This window comes from Triturus cristatus, chromosome 6 (genome assembly GCF_964204655.1).
Source record: "Triturus cristatus chromosome 6, aTriCri1.1, whole genome shotgun sequence".
Taxonomy (NCBI): Eukaryota; Metazoa; Chordata; class Amphibia; order Caudata; family Salamandridae; genus Triturus; species Triturus cristatus.
Genome location: NC_140589.1, coordinates 984,622,178 through 984,640,165, shown reverse-complemented (window position 1 = coordinate 984,640,165; position 17,988 = coordinate 984,622,178). Strand labels below are relative to the sequence as shown.

Genomic DNA, 17,988 nt, shown 5'->3' with positions numbered 1-17,988 from the left:
GGGGCCGAGGCGCTTTTGTGGTACCGATGGCCTTCGTTTTCGGGTGGGTACCGACATCCGCAGCAGCGAGTTCGGCGCCGAAATCCCTTGTAGTGCGTTCGGAGCCGATGGTCTGTGCTGGCGTCGAAGGAATGGAGGTCTTCGAGCCGACCACTGCTAGTTTCACTTTCGGTTTCTGTTGAACCGGTGCGACGATTGGTTTCCGTTTCGTTGAAGGGAAACCAGTCTTTTTCGGTAATAATGGCTCTTGCTGGATGTTCGAGGCCGGGCCCGAAGGCGGGGCCGAAGAACTGCGGGATTGATCTTGGGTAAGGCCCGGAGGCGATCCCTTGACCGGAGCCGTAGAATGACGCACTTTGATAGCCTCCGTTTCAACGGGTAGGCCCTGCTCTTCACCAGAGCTATCTTTTTCGGCCCCAAAGGCCTCATCGTAGTGTCCTACCTCATCGTCGGCTTCTTCCCAGTGAAAAAGCGCTTCATCGGAGTCTTCCGATCGGGAATCGTGTTCGGAAGCGGGGCTGGAGTGTATGTCTTCCACGCTTTCAACATCCTCGTCCTCGGTGCTGAAGATGTTGGCCGGGGCCGGTGCCGATTGCTGCGCTTCTAGTCTCGCCGCCCGTCGATTCCGGAGAGTCTTCTTGGATCGGAATCGGACACAGGCCATACATTTTGATTCGTCGTGATCCGGCGAGAGGCATTTGTTGCACACCGGGTGGACGTCGATATGTGGATATTTGGCGTGGCATACAGGACACCGTTTGAATGGGGTCCTCGATTCCATCGTCGATGTCGGATCCGAAAAACTTGAAGAAGTTTGCTAAACTAAGCAAGAAAGCTGTCGATACCGAGCGGGAACAGTACCGACGAAAACTAGAGGCCTTTTGGCCTTAAACTAAATTTTCCTAACTTGAGCTAAGATAAGCACATCCGAACCCAATGGCGGAAAAAAACAATCTGAGGATGGAGAGGATGCCCATGCGCACTGTGGTCCAGGGGAGGAGTCACCTATCTCAGGATACTTCGAAGACTCTTCCAGGACAACAACGTGCAAACATCCGGACCCAACACTAGGCGGCGATCTATGCACAGATATGAATTCAGCAGCCCACATGCCTCGAACTGCGCCTTTGCCCAGTTCACTTAACAGGATGCAGCTCTCAAGTGGAGTGCACTCGGGGATCTCTGCCTGATCTAATGTTTCCGCCTGTAATGCGTGTCGGAGTTGTGTGTATTTGTACATCTGTGAGTATGAAAACTCATACTCCTCCATCACGTGGTCAAAAATCTTCACGGTCCCCTCCTCGAGAACATTTCTGACTCTGGAGAAAACAATGCAATTCCAACATGCATATCCTTTTAACTTTTTTATTTTCTTGAGCATGGCCCCCTCCCACAGGGGCGTATCCATGGTGACCCTTCATTTCCATCCCAGGCAGGGAGGTAGTCACTTTTCTCTAGGCCACAGAGTAGTTTGGGTGGCCAAAGGAGGGCACTGCTGGCACTTTCCCCCATAAATATAATGCATCCAGGTGAGTGTCACCATACCACTTCTATCAAGCCACAACGCTGAATCATCAGCAGGTGCATACAACGAATCATTCACATGTCCATATAGGCTGCCCAGTAGCAAGCACACAGGAGCAATAGGGCTAGCCCACCATTATATCTGGCTCTACACAGGGTATTTCATGCTACTCTTGGTGCAGCTCCGTCCCACACAGCTGGTGTTGATGTCACCTGACGACATCCACCTGGAAGTCCACCAGCAGTATCTTAATGTTTCTCTCAGGCCAAGGGGATACCCAGGTATTTAAATCTGTCACTAATAGATTTGATAGGGTTATTCATTTCACCCTCCAGCTCCCTATGGCCAATTATATAGAGAACAGACTTTCCCAAATGTACTTTGTATATGGAATGCAAACCAAACTCCTCAAATAACATGAAGATGAGTGGCAGTACCACAGTCGAATTCACCCATACATGAGGACATTGTAGGTATACATGGATATTCTGTTCTGCCTCTAGGTTGCCTCCTCACCCTCCCCCGCACTGCCCTCAAAACTGACCTGGTGAACACCTGTTCTCACCCAGCACACGTGGGGCTCCATGCACAGGTCAAATCGCAATAAAGAGAGTGGGCACCCCTGCCTGTTTCCCCACCCCAATGGGAAGGATGAGGACAGCACCCCATTTACCCTCACTGCTGCAGTTGGTTCTTGGGACAGGAGTGCCACCTAACTACGGAAATGGCATCCAAAGCCGAAACGCTGCAGCATCAGAAAGAGATGTGGCCAGTTATCGAGTCAAATATTTTTGACAGAATAGCCAGAGGACCCTGGAATTTCTTGTTTTAGTTTACCCGATTAAAAAGGCGTCTCTGGTTCTTCCTAGAGGAACGAATAGGCATTAACCTTGTTTGGTCCATATGTACCAGAGAGAATACTACTCAATCAATCAAATGACTTTATTCGCATTTGATATATGCATAAAAGTAAAGAATACAATTTTCCTAATGACATTTGATCAAGAAGGGATCTAAAATTAGTTAATAGTTAATTTTAAGCTATGTCCTTTAAAATAACGATATTTACAGATAACCTTGTTGCTAAAAAACCGACTTCAATTCATTGTGAAAAGGATTTGTTACAGCATGCAATTAAAAAAACACCTCCCCCAAAGCAAATTTAAATGGCATATTTTAAAGCCATACGGTAAATTATTTTCCAAACGTGGGAGTTTAGTATAAATGGTCAAATAAAACAACACCCCTGTCTATTATACTTCTCCTTAAACGAAGAACTGAATATAAAAATGTTGCAACCATGAAACAAATATATGGTGTTTCTAGGGATTTAAAGAGCTGCAGAATATGAAAATAAACTCAGTTTTGTTATCAAGTAGAGGAAACACCTTTTCCTTTCCATTTTGTAAAAATGACAAAAAAAATTAAATATGGGACAGGGTTTGGGAAGACAAGCCATCACAAAGACATTGCGACAGGTTATTTAGTGAGTGTACATGCGCAGGGGATCCTACCATCAAGGGGAAAACATTTAGCCTCATCCTTGTTAAAAGATATTGATGCATATTGTTAGTAACAAAGGAGAGATAGGGGTCATAAACCTTGGGGATTCTGGGCAGAGTATGGTAATGAGTAACCGTGGCTTTACTTTGGTTGTGTTGCCATCTTTCTAGCTCACATTTTTTGAAGAAGGCCTCTTTCAGCTTAGTTTTAGAGGAGGGATTACTGCTCTAATCTTTGGTTACGCATAGCAGCAAGGAGTTTCATATATACATTCAACAACAAGATTGGTACATATGCTGCATAAGGAGTAGTTTATTTTCTGTAACTCCAGTTCTGTAGTAGGGGTATCTCTGTTATAGTCATAATCTAGGGAATAGTCCCGCCCATGTGCGTGGACCCCGGAGCAATAAAAAATAATCTCTTAAGGTGTCAAATCATGCAGACCTGCATCCACCTTTAAGAGAGAATTTAATTTAAAGACAGATAATGCAGCCTATACCCACAGGCTACACTGTCCAGTACTTCAACTCGAATTCCACCAACATCCACAAACAGCACTGCCTGCCCAGCTTTTCTCCACACAGGAAAAAACCCTGCCTCTACCAGCAAAAGCCTCTGGAATGATAGAGAGGAAGGAATGGACAGACAAGCCCCATAGGCTGCCATTATGTGGCTGAGAACAGGATACTGTGCCTTTAAGAAAACTTTCCAGATTTCCAGAACTCTCCCAGTATCCCAGAATGCACAGCAGGTCCCTTTTACTTTCAGTTCTTTTTGAAGGCGTAGCACGCCAGACCTGTAGCATTCCTTACATTAACATTCATCTCTCCACCGGGGAGGAGGGCGGGCGCTTATGACTATAACAGAGATACCCCTACTACAGAACTGGAGTTACAGAAAAGAAACTACTCCTTCTGTAGTAGGGGATCTCTGTGTATAGTCATAATCTAGTGAATAGAATGGCAAGCCCATCCCCACACAACAACGGCGGTGGAGAACACACAAGACAATACCACTACTGTGCGAACAAATTTCGCAGCGAAGCCTGCCCAACCTGAGCATCTGCCCTGGCATCCGTGTCCAGACAGTAATGCGCAGCAAAGGTATGGACCGACTTCCAAGTGGCCGCCTTGCAGATTTCCGCAATAGGAACATTACGCAGCAAAGCCGTCGTGGCAGCTTTGCCCCTGGTGGAATGAGCCTTAGGTTTACCCCCTAAGGTCTTATTAGCCTTTTGATAACACAATTGTATGCAGGACACAATCCACCGAGAAATGGACTGCTTAGAGGTCGCGAGACCGGTCCTGACTAATCCATAATTAACAAACAATTGGTCTGACCTACGAATATCCTTGGTTTTATCCAGATAAAATTTCAACACCCTCCGAACATCCAGGGAATGGAGAGACCTTTCCGCTGGCGAAGAGGGATTCTGAAAGAACGTTGGTAAAGTTATGGTCTGGTTGACATGAAAATCAGAGATAACCTTAGGAAGAAATTTAGGGTGAGTACGCATCACAACCTTAGCAGCATGAAATACAGTATAAGGTTCTTGACAACATAATGCCTGAAGTTCACTCACCCTGCGTGCCGATGTAATGGCCACTAGGAACGCCGCCTTCCAGGATAGGTGCTGCAATGAAGCCTTGTGAATGGGTTCAAAAGGCTCCTTCATCAGTCTGGACAGCACCACATTCAAGTCCCAGGAAGGCGAGGGAAGTCTGACAGGAGGAAACACTTTCTTCAAGCCTTCCAAAAAATCCTTGACCACAGGGATCTGAAAGAAGGAAGTCTGTGAAGGGCATTTCCTGTAAGCAGTCAAAGCAGCCAGATGAACCTTAATGGAATGGAAATTAAGGCCAGACTGCGCCAAATGTAAAAGGTACGGAAGGATGACATCTTCCTTACATGTCGTAGGATCAAATTTCTTGGACTTACACCAGATACAGAACCTCTTCCACTTATAGGCATAGGACGTCCTAGTGGAAGGCCGTTTAGACTCCTTCAGTATGTCCATACAATCTTCTGGGAGATTCAGATGGCCATATTGCACTATTTCAGGAGCCATGCCGCCAAACTCAAAGACGAGAGGTTGGGGTGCACCATCTGCCCCCCGAACTTCGTGAGAAGGTCCGGCCTGCACGGCAACCGTATGTGAGGAAGGAGAGACCGGTGAAGTAGGTCCGTGAACCACCACTGTCTGGGCCATTCCGGGGCGATCAGGATCATCCGCGCCCTGGACTGGGACAGCTTGATGAGCACTGCCGGAATCAGGGGAATGGGTGGAAAAGCGTACAGAAAGCTGTTCGACCAATCGATCCATAACGCATTCCCCAGCGTCCCCCGCTGGTAGTACCTGGATGCGAAGTCTCGGCATTTGCTGTTTTCGGCGGTGGCGAACAGATCCATGTCTGGAGTCCCCCACCTTGCGAAGACTTCTCCTAGTACTTCGTCGTTTATGACCCATTCGTGGTTTTCCTGAATCAGCCTGCTCAGTGCGTCCGCCTGAGCATTCTGTACCCCTGACAGATGCGTGGCCGTAATCGTCAGTCCTCGGGCCAGAAGCCAGTGCCAGATCGCCTGCGCTTCCTGCGACAGAGTGCGCGATCTCGACCCCCCTGCTTGTTGAGGTAATACATAGTGGTTGTATTGTCCGTCTGTATCAGCAGCGAGTTGGTCTGGAAGGACGGAAGGAAGGCCTTCAGTGCCAGGAAGACAGATCTGAGTTCCAGGAAATTGATGTGGTACGTCGATTCCAACGGGGACCACTTTCCTTGAATCTGCAAGTCTCCGGAATGCGCTCCCCAGCCTTGGAGAGACGCATCAGTCACAACACTCTTTGTGGGAATGTCCTTGTGGAAGGGAACCCCCCTGAGGAGGTTTTCCGCCGAACACCACCACTTCAGAGACTGAAGAGCATGTAGAGATAGTCGTATCTTGTCGTCCCAAGAACCTGTCTTCTGATCCCACTGATCCTCCAAGCACTCCTGCAGTGGTCTCATGTGCAGCCGTGCGTGAGGCGTGAGGAAGATACAGGAGGCCATCGATCCCAGCAGCGAAGACACCTTCCTCACGGTCGTCGATGGAGCAGTCCTGAGCCTTCCGAAGGAGTTATAACCGTCTCTCCTCCGAAGGAGACACGCTTGCTGACCGCGTATCGATGGAGGCTCCCAGGTACTGTATGCACTGGACCGGAGTCGGGACCGATTTGGACATGTTGACGTGTAACCCCAGCTTGTGCAAGAGAGCGCACGTCCACCGGAAGTGTTCTTGCACTTCCGAGAAGGATGATGCCTTGATCAGCCAATCGTCCAGATACGGGTAGACAAACACCTTGTTCCTCCGCAGGTGTGCCGCCACCACTGCAATGCACTTCGAGAAGGTCCTGGGTGCAGACTTTAGCCCGAATGGCAGTACTGTGTATTGATAGTGATTGGCGCCGACTTGGAATCGCAGGAACTTCCTGTGCTTCCGTGAGATGGGCACATGGAAGTACGCATCCTGTAGATCTATGGCACAGAGCCAGTCTCCCCGTTGCAGCTGAGGGTAAATCTGATGCAACGATAGCATGCAAAACTTCTCTCTGCGAATCCATTTGTTTGCCTGTCGCAAATCCAGAATGGGCCTGAACTCGTTCTTGTCCTTCTTGCGAACGAGGAAGAACCGAGAGTACAGACCTCTTCCCCTTTGAGACAGAGGTACCTCTTCTACCGCCTTTTTTCTCAACAAGATGTCTGCCTCCGCCTGGAGCTCTCGCAGCTGAAACTGAGAGCTTACCGGCGGAATCGCTGGAGGCGGGCTGATAAACCGAAGACTGTATCCATTGCAAACAATATTCAGCACCCACTTGTCCTGAGTAATTTTTCTCCACTCTGCCGGAAAAAATTGAATGCTTCCCCCCACTGGAGTGGGTAACGGTTAAGGGGAAAGTAGTCGCTCAGGGCCGAGACCCGGCCGGTCCCTTGGTAGTGGTAGCAGCCTGCTGGCCTCCTCTACCCCTCTGGCGTTTCTGGAAGGGCTTCCGGAACTGCTGCTGTTGGTGCTGCTGCTGTCCCGAACCCTGCCCGCGCCCTCTGCCCGTAGACCCGAACCGCCTCTGGAACGGGCGCTTCTTCTTCTCGGCCTTCCCCAACCCGACAGCCGTCAGGGTCTCCGCCTCCGCCTTCATGCGGGCCATCTCATCATCCGCATGTTTTCCAAACAGGGTTTCCCCCGAGAAGGGCAGATTGGCTACTCTGTGCTGAGCCTCTGGCTTGCGCGACGTCAGGTGCAGCCAAGAGTGACGCCTCTGATGGACACCATGACAGTAGGAGTGCGCCGCCAACAAAGAGACATCCTCTGCCGCACTGATGACCTGGTTCAAAACCAGCATGCCCTCTCGCACCGTTTCCAGGAAGTCCTCCTTCCGGTGCCGGGGCAGCAGGTCCGCATACTGTTGGAGGGACTCCCACAGGGCCCGGTCGTAACGCCCCAACAGTGCCCCCGCACTTGCCACCTTCATGGTGGTAGATGCGGTCCCACACACCTTCCTGCCCGCCGAGTCCAGCCAGCGGCTTTCCTTGTCGGCGGGGAACGTCGATGAAGGTGCAGTCGCATGCTGCTTCCTCGCCGCCATCACGATGACAGAGTCCAGCTTCGGGTCCATCCGTAAAAAAGCAGGGTCCGAGTCCGGGGCCCGATACTTTTTCGTGAGCCGTGAGGGAGCGGATTTCGTCACCGCGGGGGTGAGGAACAACTCCAACGCGGGTTCCACCAGTCCCGGCACTAGAGGCAGCAGAGGGCGAGACAGGTGTTTTTTGTGTAGAGTCTCGAATATCACGGCCGTCGTGGGCGTCGGTACCCTCACCGAGATGCCCAACTTGGCTGCCCCCCGCAGCAGCACCTCCTGGAAGGAGACCAGATCATCCACCGGAGACACCCTAGTCCCCGGTGAGTCCAACAGCGTCGGCGAGAAGTCCCTGGCCGAGGACCGTGTGCGTGACCTGGACCTGTGCCTCCTATGGCGCCGACCCGATGTCGACGACGACGACCTCCTATGGCTCCGCGACCTTCTCCTCCTGCCGGAGCGGGAGCGCGACCTCCTCAGCTTCGGCCTGTCCGACGGTCTAGCCGGGCCCGGCGACCGTGGGTGACGCGGCCTCGGCGTCCCCTGCGGCGGAGTCGGATACCTGGGCAGGGGGACCGACCTCGGCGGAACTGCAGGGGGCCCCAACGGAGTGCGAGGTGGTATAGAACGCGGAGGGGGAGGTGGAGACACCGGCCGTGGTGGCGGTGGTATTGGCGGTGGTGGTGGAGGAGTCGGTGGCCGTGGTGGCGGCGTCGGCGGAGGTGGTGATGGCGTAGGGTTCCGAGGGGGTGTATACACCACGGAGTACCCCGATCCCGGCGACTCCGTTCCCCTCTTACTCCTGGCGTCAGGGCTCCCCCTGCGCCGTCTCGACGTCGACCGCCTCGACGTCGAGCGTCTTCTCGACGTCGGCCGCCTCCTCAACGGCGACCGCCGCCTCGACGTCTACCTCCGTGACGTCGACCTCCGTGACGCCGATCGTCTTCTCGACGTCGATCGTCTTCTCGACGTCGAGCGTCTTCTCGACGTCGAGCGTCTTTTCGACGTCGAGCGTCTTCTCGACGACGCTCGTCTCCTCGACGGTGATCGTCTCGACGTCGATCTCCATGACGTCGATCGCTTCAACGGCGACCGTCGCCTCTTCGCCGACGGCGAGCGACGCTCCCACTTCGACGGCGAGCGCCGACGCCGGGCCTGATCTCGCCGTCGATGGCTCGACGGCGACGTCGACGGCGTCGTCGCAGAAGATGCCGATGTCGTCGACGGCGGCCTGTTCAGCTCCTTCGACGTCGAAGCCGCTTATCCCCAGAGCCCTGGGGAGATGGCGAACAGACCGTAGTCATCCCCCTCGACGCCGACGTTGACGGGGAGAGGGGACGCTTGCTGGTCTTCCTGCTCCTGGGGAGCCCCCCAGAGGCCTCAGCATGGGCAGAATCAGCCCCTCCAGACCCACCTCGTGCCTTCAGCCTTCTGTCCTCCAGGACCTGGAGCCTGATCTTCTTCCTCTCTCTCAGGGTCCTGGCTGAAAAAGAGCGGCAGATCTCACACTCCTCAGGCACGTGGGACTGGGGAAGGCAGATGATGCACACCCTGTGTGTGTCTGACTTAGCCTTTTTTCTTCCACAATCAGGACACTTGTCGAACAAGCCAGTCATTCTGATAACACCAGAAGGAAAAAGGACTTTCTAACACTTGAAAAGTAACAAATAACCCTTGAAAAGGGAGAGCTCAATGCTCCAGGGTCCTGCTAGCAGGAGCCGGAAAAAAGAACTGAAAGTAAAAGGGACCTGCTGTGCATTCTGGGATACTGGGAAAGTTCTGGAAATCTGGAAAGTTTTCTTAAAGGCACAGTATCCTGTTCTCAGCCACATAATGGCAGCCTATGGGGCTTGTCTGTCCATTCCTTCCTCTCTATCATTCCAGAGGCTTTTGCTGGTAGAGGCAGGGTTTTTTCCTGTGTGGAGAAAAGCTGGGCAGGCAGTGCTGTTTGTGGATGTTGGTGGAATTCTAGTTGAAGTACTGGACAGTGTAGCCTGTGGGTATAGGCTGCATTATCTGTCTTTAAAATAAATTCTCTCTTAAAGGTGGATGCAGGTCTGCATGATTTGACACCTTAAGAGATTATTTTTTATTGCTCCGGGGTCCACGGACATGGGCGGGACTATTCCCTAGATTATGACTATACACAGGCATAAGCTCAGCACAAACAGCTTTGCGTATCCTTAAATGTGATACCAAGGAGGTGATTGTGGTTGCCATGGCAAAGTTTTGGTCCATGTGTTGGGCCATAAGGAGGAATCATCTAGAACATCTGCAATCGTAAAGGCTATTTTTGAGTTATGAGACTTTTATTGATTTTCTGTTACTACTCTAGTCTTGGTGTATTTAATGCTTTTTTATCTAATTTATTGATGTGGCTTATATATTGTGATGCTGTGTCTTTTATGATTTTTAATCGAATAAAGACTTAATTAATGAAAGACTATACACAGAGATCCCCTACTACAGAATCTGATCTTACCTTCTTTGTGTATTACCGTTATCAGTGCATGATTTAGGTTCGGTGGCAGTTAATGTTGATTCTCCTTGTTGCCTTGGAAAATGGTCTACTGAGAGAGATCTCTAAAACTGAGTTCATTTATGATGTTAGATTACAGCCATATATGACTCAGTGTTAACCATTATGTGCCAGAATACCAATTACTTGACATTTTTTCAGGGACTAATATCCCTTCACTTAGCAACATGTATGCTTCTAGTTGGCCGTGGACGGTGGCGTGTTGAAAAGGCACCTCAGTCTTAAGAAACTGCTTCCCATTTCATAAAGATCCAGCAGTTATACCAAAAGAATTCCAGATACTGTTTTGTCTTACTCCATTTTTCCTACACTTTAGTAATGCTTACTTAAGTAAGTGTGATGGCAGTGAAACACAGTCCTCTTTAATTCAGCCTACCATAACTGTCATTGCTGGTGTTAGTTCTCAAGGGAAACTAACCCAACACTAACCCTAAGTGTGGATGGTTCACAACAAACATTTGCAGAATCAAATACAAGTCTACAACAACTGGGTAAACAGGATTTGTATTTTAATGAATACAGACTATTTTGATTACCTGAATGAGATGGTATATCATGAATGACGCAATTCCTGCCCTTCTCCACTCCGGATGCACAAAGAGAAATGAAATATATGCCTCATTGTACTTCACATCAGGAACCATGAAGCCAAATGCAACAATTAACTTCTTGTATAGGACTACGACACTAAAGTCAGGATACTGCAAGCATTCAGATAAATCGATTCCTAAACACAAAGACAAGAAATGGGAATAAAAGTAACACAATTTAATAAACAGAGCAGGTGCCTCTAACTAAAATATTTCTACTTCTTATCCACCAACTTCATTCAGTTTGCAGAGATTAGAGAAAAAGAAGCTACAACTGCATTGTAATGTAAGATTTGTTGGCTATACACATAATCTCAACCTTAAACTTAATTCTAGCAGACAATAGGGTATCTTTTTGAAATAACCTTTCCTTACAAATGTATGGATTATTTACATGTAATCTTGATTACTCCAAGTTCAGGTCTTCCTCTTTACAGTACTAACCACTTGAGCTGGAGACTTTGACCAAGATACAGGCAGTTTTATTGTTCGCAAGCTACACAAGCTTCTTACATATGGTTAACATGTCCTCCAATGCCTTAAAAACAGAAGAAATAGATGGGGAGCAGCGCACTCCTTTGACTTACTTATCAATTTTGTTCTGATAAAATGATGTAGGTGCTGCAGTGTTATGCTCGCTGTCTATCGGGCATATGAAGTAGTAAAGGAAGTGGACAACCAACTGATGGTTGACACTGCGCACAGTACTGAGGGTAACAATGACCCTGAATTATTAATCACTGACAGTAAATAATGCTCAAATGCAATAAACGGTATCAAAGAGACATATATTGATTCATATATGCAATTAATCAATGCAACGTTTTGTCAATAAATTGGAAAAAAATGACACTTATGGACAGTCATTGATCTAATGATTTTCTAACAAAACAAAGATCTAGTACATAATACAATTATATGATCACATGATGACATGTTGATGAGCCCAATGCATTTCGGGACTAAGATGTCCCTTCATCAGGGGCAATCTGTAAAAGAAAATACATCAAAATCATCAAAGGTAGTGAACCCTAAGGATTACATTCTACGATACTCAGTAGTGAAACAACACTGATTGTATAGTCGGCAACTGTCAGTTTATCCCGGATAAGTCGTCAAAAAGCACCCTGACGTTACCAATTACGCTGTGTGTAAGAAGTATGAAATGAAGTGCAAAGTAAAAGGTAATATCACCCAGGGGTGTGGGTACACCATATTGGTGTAGGTAAACCAAGTGCAAACTGATTGAAATGTGTCAGGTCAGAGAAGGGAATAATAGGACGTGATGGCTAGGGAGCCTCACCTCATGTATTATGCGTGTTGAGACCTCAAAAAGAGGGGATAATCGAAATAACCGGACAACAACACTGTGTAGAAGACAAGAAACCAAAATAAGTAACACATGAAAACGCGCAAAGTACGACTAGAGAGACTGGTAGTCGAGATAAATCCCTACTTACCAACTAGTTGGTGTAGGCAAACACGGAGGAAAGTACTGTAAACAAAGAAACAAAATGTAAAAAAGAAGAAGGATCCTAAGGACACGGTAAAGAGATGTAGCAATGCAGACGTAGGACTGCAAAAGGTCAAAGTACTTACTGATGAAATGGGAATGGCGTGGCGTGAACCGTGGTGTCTAAAGGCGTCCTGTTACTGGAGCGAGATGATCTCGTACGAACCTAGTGCCATTAAATATCGGAACGGAAGAGCTGATGCGGATGAGGATGTGCGAGTATAGTAAAGCAAGAAAGAGGACTGACTGTGGTCGCCATATTTGAAAGGGATACCATAACAAACAAACGAACGAACACCAGAAGCACAAGGGTGAAGAAATATAATGACACTGAGGAAGGAACTTGAGGAAAGCGATTAATGTTAAATAAAAAGAATAAGAATATTAAGCATTCCCAGAGGCCGCCAACGGTCTCAGCGTGGAAGGAACACATGGACTGGTGTATTTTCAGAGACAAAACGGTGTATGTGGCGAGAGGCAAGCCTGGGAAGTGGATTAAGGTGTGGGGTCCCTGGAACTCCTATCGTGGAGGTATTTGCGCCCCGCCCCAGACGCGTGAGATGGATGCTGCTCTGTCTCCCTAGCCCGCGCATTCCTATATGCTCCTGCGATATGCGACTTTGTTTTTTTCTGCCTGCCCCCCCCCCCTCTATCTCTGTGGGTTTGTTTACTCCTTCGATGCGGGGAGCACACGTTATTGCCATTAACCCCCTTTGCCTTGTGTGTGTGATGTTTTTTTGTTTTTTCAAAATATGAAACCTTTCTTTGCTTATTTATGGACTACGGCTGCGGCCGGCGGGGTTGATTAGCACCCCAGTAGCTCTTTTGTTGCTTCATCGAAGTGAATGTAAAGCTGTGCCTGGGTTTATACTGTGCGTTAGCGGCCGGCCTGTTGGTTGTAGGCCCATATTTGTATGTCTCTGAAATTGTAATAAAGGTTTTCCAAAAAAAAAAAAAGAAAAAAAAAAGAATATTAAGCATTAAAGAATCCTCAACAAGTCCGTGAAGAGATAGAGACTCACACCCATATGTTAATATGGTATGCAAATACAGAGAACAGTAAATAGATACACAGGGAGTGAATAAGCTATAGACCCGCAGATATTAAAGGAAGTATTCGCGAGAGTGAATTCTCTTACACGAGTATTGCCATAAAGTATAAAACTAGATCGTGGAGAGTGTAGTAGAAGGGTGATGAATGTGTAACACGTATCGGGGGGTTTTTTTGGAGGGGGGGGGGGAAGAGTGAACCCCAGAATGTTTAGAGAAGAATTGTGTACAGATTGAAGTTATGGCTTGTGCCTACAGAAAACATGATAGATCTAGTCGGTCATTGAGCCCACACGGGGCCAGGGTGTGTAATTGGTAATGTCAACCCCTGGTCTGACATTACCAATTTGTTACTGTTACTTATTTTGGTTTCTTGTCTTCTACACAGTGTCGTTGTCCGGTTATTTCGATTATCCTCTCTTTTTGAGGTCTCAACACGCATAATACATGAGGTGAGGCTCCCTAGCCATCACGTCCTATTATTCCCTTCTCTGACCTGACACATTTCAATCAGTTTGCACTTGGTTTACCTACACCAATATGGTGTACCCGCACCCCTGGGTGATATTACCTTTTACTTTGCACTTCATTTCATACTTCTTACACACAGCGTACTTGGTAACGTCAGGGTGCTTTTTGATGACTTATCCGGGATAAACTCACAGTTGCCGACTATACAATCAGTGTTGTTTCACTACTGAGTATCGTAGAATGTAATCCTTAGGGTTCACTACCTTTGATGATTTTGATGTATTTTCTTTTACAGATTGCCCCTGATGAAGGGACATCTTAGTCCCGAAATGCATTGGGCTCATCAACATGTCATCATGTGATCATATAATTGTATTATGTACTAGATCTTTGTTTTGTTAGAAAATCATTAGATCAATGACTGTCCATAAGTGTCATTTTCTTCCAATTTATTGACAAAACGTTGCATTGATTAATTGCATATATGAATCAATATATGTCTCTTTGATACCGTTTATTGCATTTGAGCATTATTTACTGTCAATGTGATTAATAATTCAGGGTCATTGTTACCCTTAGTACTGTGCGCAGTGTCAACCATCAGTTGGTTGTCCACTTCCCTTAAAAACAGAAGGCCATATTAGCATATTATACAGATAAAATAATATTTTAATCCCATGCACATGAAGGAAAGACATAAAAGATGGGAATACCTTTATGAATCCTCCTGGGGGCAGTTCACAATTTTTAGGGGCAGGGCGGTAAACTCAAGGTGTTACTTTTCCACTGTCAAGTGCAGGAACCTTAAGGGGATGGATTCACTGGCAAAAGAAGATAACTGTCCTGTAGTTTAGAGTGACAGGAAAGGGACTGTGACTGATGAAAGGAAATAATGGCCCAGAGTAAAATCATCTTGAAAGTTACAGCTGTAATGGGCAAGTTTATCCCCTTAAAATCCAGGATAGGGTTAAAACCCTACCTGGAAATATTCAGCTCCTGAAAAAGGATGGCATAGATGCTTCTGCCCCCTGCTGGTACAAGGGTATCTGCACCACCTCTCCTTTCTCCAAAATGGCAGTAATGCCTGACAGGAGAGTGGTGTGCTTCGCCCCTGCTGCTGGCCAAGAAGCCAGACTCAACCAAGGATATGAGGGGTGATAACCTTGTTTACCACTGGCAGAACACACTTATCAAAAACTGGGATGTCTGACCCCTGAACTGCTGCAAACGTTTGTTGTCCTCCACAGTTTGTTTCAGCCAGTCATTCACCTGAGGCCAGGAAAGAAAGGCAGGAAATTATGAATTTATGGGCAGCATCCAACTTCCAAGGCCACATTGAAATGGCAGAAGGGCATGACGGCTCCAGGAGTAGTAACTGCAGCACAGAAACCATGAAAAGTGTTGTGAGAAAGAAAGCGAACCATTAACTTTGTAGTCCTATGAATAACCGAACAGTATCCCCTTCAGTCCAGCCTACTGTAGAGCACCTGGAAATCTTTCAGTAGAGACTGACAAGCATGTTCGGCTTACTTTGCTGTCTGGAAATAAAAAAACAAACAGATGCCGCATCTGCCATTTAAGGGCAGTCTCCATCTTCTTGTCAACAGGATCAGAAGACAAGCAATCCCCAGTGGACAAAGATGACATGGTTGCATGTTTGCACTGAACCTTTACAGAATGAGGAAACTCTGAGTCAAAACCCTCCAAGGAATAGGAAAGGGCTAAGAAGTGATGGATGCCTGATTATCAATCTCCATCAATTCCTGAGCTAAAAACACACAATAGCTTCATGCATGGGCATAGCATCCCCTCCAAAGAGACAGATCAATAGGGCCCAAAAAAATCCTCCAGATCACCAACAGCATCCAAGAGCAGGAACTTCAGGTGCTCTTGAATATTCTGTTCTACTTCTGGTATTTGTGCAGTCAACCCAACTTGCCCCTGTGAGGTTGCTCCTCAGAACGCATTAGAGCTCACGATCCACCTAAGGATGTTTGAACTGTTCTAGAATTTAGAGGGCAGAAGCTACAGCCCTATCAACAATGAAATATAGCCAAGGAGACAGTCAACTGCTAGGCAGGCTGCTCATGGGAAGCAATAGAAGACCAGATACGTCTTTGTATCTCAGAATTCAAGTACCCCTTCATCATACCACCACAGGTACACCTCTCGAACAACTGTGGTTATATGGATATGATACTGTAAGGATGCTTCTCAGAAACACTGTGATGCAGCTAAATCATGTGAGATTGCAGCTATTGCAGGAGCAGAAATCCCAAATGACAATTCACCCTATGCAATTTCCATGAGTGCAAACATTGCCACAGCAGGAACCCTGGCAGGGGTAGAAGCACAAGCCCACTGTGTGCTCCCAACATCAAAGTTCCCCAATGTCAAAGCCCCACCCACCGCATGAGCACAAAATATAAGAGTCAATAGAGTCTTCAAATGATCAGCTTTGTGCGGCACAACACAAACTAGAAATGGGAAAGGTAAAATACTAAGACACCACAAGGTAAAAAACAGAAAACACACACAAAGCACAAATGATATCAGAACTAATCTGAAAACAGGACCAAGCTTGGAGAAATGAGTCACTGAATGGAGATAGGAAAAAGTAGGTCTTCCTGGTGACATGGTGCTAGTTAACAAAGGTGGCAAGCTATGAGCTGAAACTGAGAAGAAAGACTGCACGTGTTATAAATAAGACATTGTAAAATAAACATAGTGCATGTTAGGGAGCCGATAGCATTGCTCATTTCACTGGTGAGAACTAACCCTCATAAGGATAGCTGTGTGTCAATGAACATAGGACGAGGTGGTTAGGCATCACAATTTCTAACCCAAGTTGTCCATCTATAGATTAGATTTTCAGGAATAAACATATTTATTTTCTCTATTGCCCTTCTGCAGCCAGATCTGACTAACTCTTCCCTCATAAAGCAAAATGGCATCACTCGACTGAAAGAAATAATCTTAACTCATCCATGAAGAGCTCAAACAAAGAACTGAAATACCAAACCAACTACCATCTCAAATTTACAAATTGTGAGCAAGTTATCTCACAGAACCATATTACCAGCTTCAGGACAATGCAACTCTAAGGAGGAGCCTGCTCCATGACGACATGCTTTAGCTTGGTTGTCTAGAACAGAACAAAACTTTGCACAACATGATACAAATGTTTTGGTGCGAGTTCATCATCTACAATTCCTTCTATCGGAAAAGGATTCCATGATCTCAGCCTGGAATGAAGTTTCCTTCCCCTCAACTATAAATAGATTACAGAGTTGGAGCAAGGATTGTTTAGGAGGGGATTGAAGGAGGGGAATTCACAGTGTTCTTGTCCTCTATTTCTAAATGTATCGCCTAAACAGAGCATGACTGCTTTGTTTAATTTTTTGTTTAACAAAGTTTTTTGTTTGTAGTACCTTTGTTTATATGAAAAAGGAGATGCGTGGTGTCTGTAGCAGTCTGGGCCTGGACTGGCCACTGGAAGTTCCACTGAGTCCAATGTCGATCTTCCATTGGCCAGCTCAGGCCCAAATGAGTACAGACAACAATCAATACCACAGGACCACCCAGCAACATCATGGGGATGACCAGCATCCAAGAGCCTGGAGGTGCAAAAGATGTAAGCATAGTCTCTAAGAAACTCAGGATTGAGGTGTTAGAGGCATACTCTTATGAACTGCGTAAGGAGACAGCTTGTTCATTGCTTTTTTAAACAGATTTTATTGATTTTATGCAGCAATTTAAACATTATGCATATATATTAAGTCATATTGCATTTCAGTCCACCATACGAGTTACAGTATAGTATACAGTATTTAGCTGCTTGCAATGCTAAGATCGATGCATAGTCATGGGCATGCAGTTGGGGACATATCTTCAAACGTTAGATCTGCTTGAACGTTGTCATCTACCATATCAGTAGGGCCTGAGTCAGAGATCATGCAAATCTGTTGGTTTGTAACATTAATAAAAGAAAACGCTCTGTCTGTTTGCCGCTCATCTGTTTACTGCTCTTGCTCGTCCTCGCTTGCACAGCATCACCAGGGAGGAGGAGGAGTCAGCCCCACGCCACGCACCGTAAAGGTGCAGCACTGCTCCCGCTGAGTGGGACGCTCTGTTTGTTTGCCGCTCAGCTGTTTACTGCCTGATTGTCTGCTCTTGCTCGCCCTCGCTTGC

General features: G+C 47.1%; 1 protein-coding gene across 3 annotated transcripts in view; it reads right to left on the bottom strand.

Moving 5' to 3' along the window:
- The window catches only part of KAT14 (lysine acetyltransferase 14), a 532,637-nt gene that overhangs the window by 53,437 nt on the left and 461,212 nt on the right, over positions 1 to 17,988 (bottom strand). For all 3 annotated transcript variants that reach the window (XM_085611763.1, XM_085611764.1, XM_085611765.1), the window contains one exon: positions 10,710 to 10,900. In XM_085611763.1, the coding sequence (XP_085467889.1) occupies positions 10,710 to 10,900 (191 nt within the window). The remainder of the gene's footprint in view (positions 1 to 10,709; positions 10,901 to 17,988) is intronic.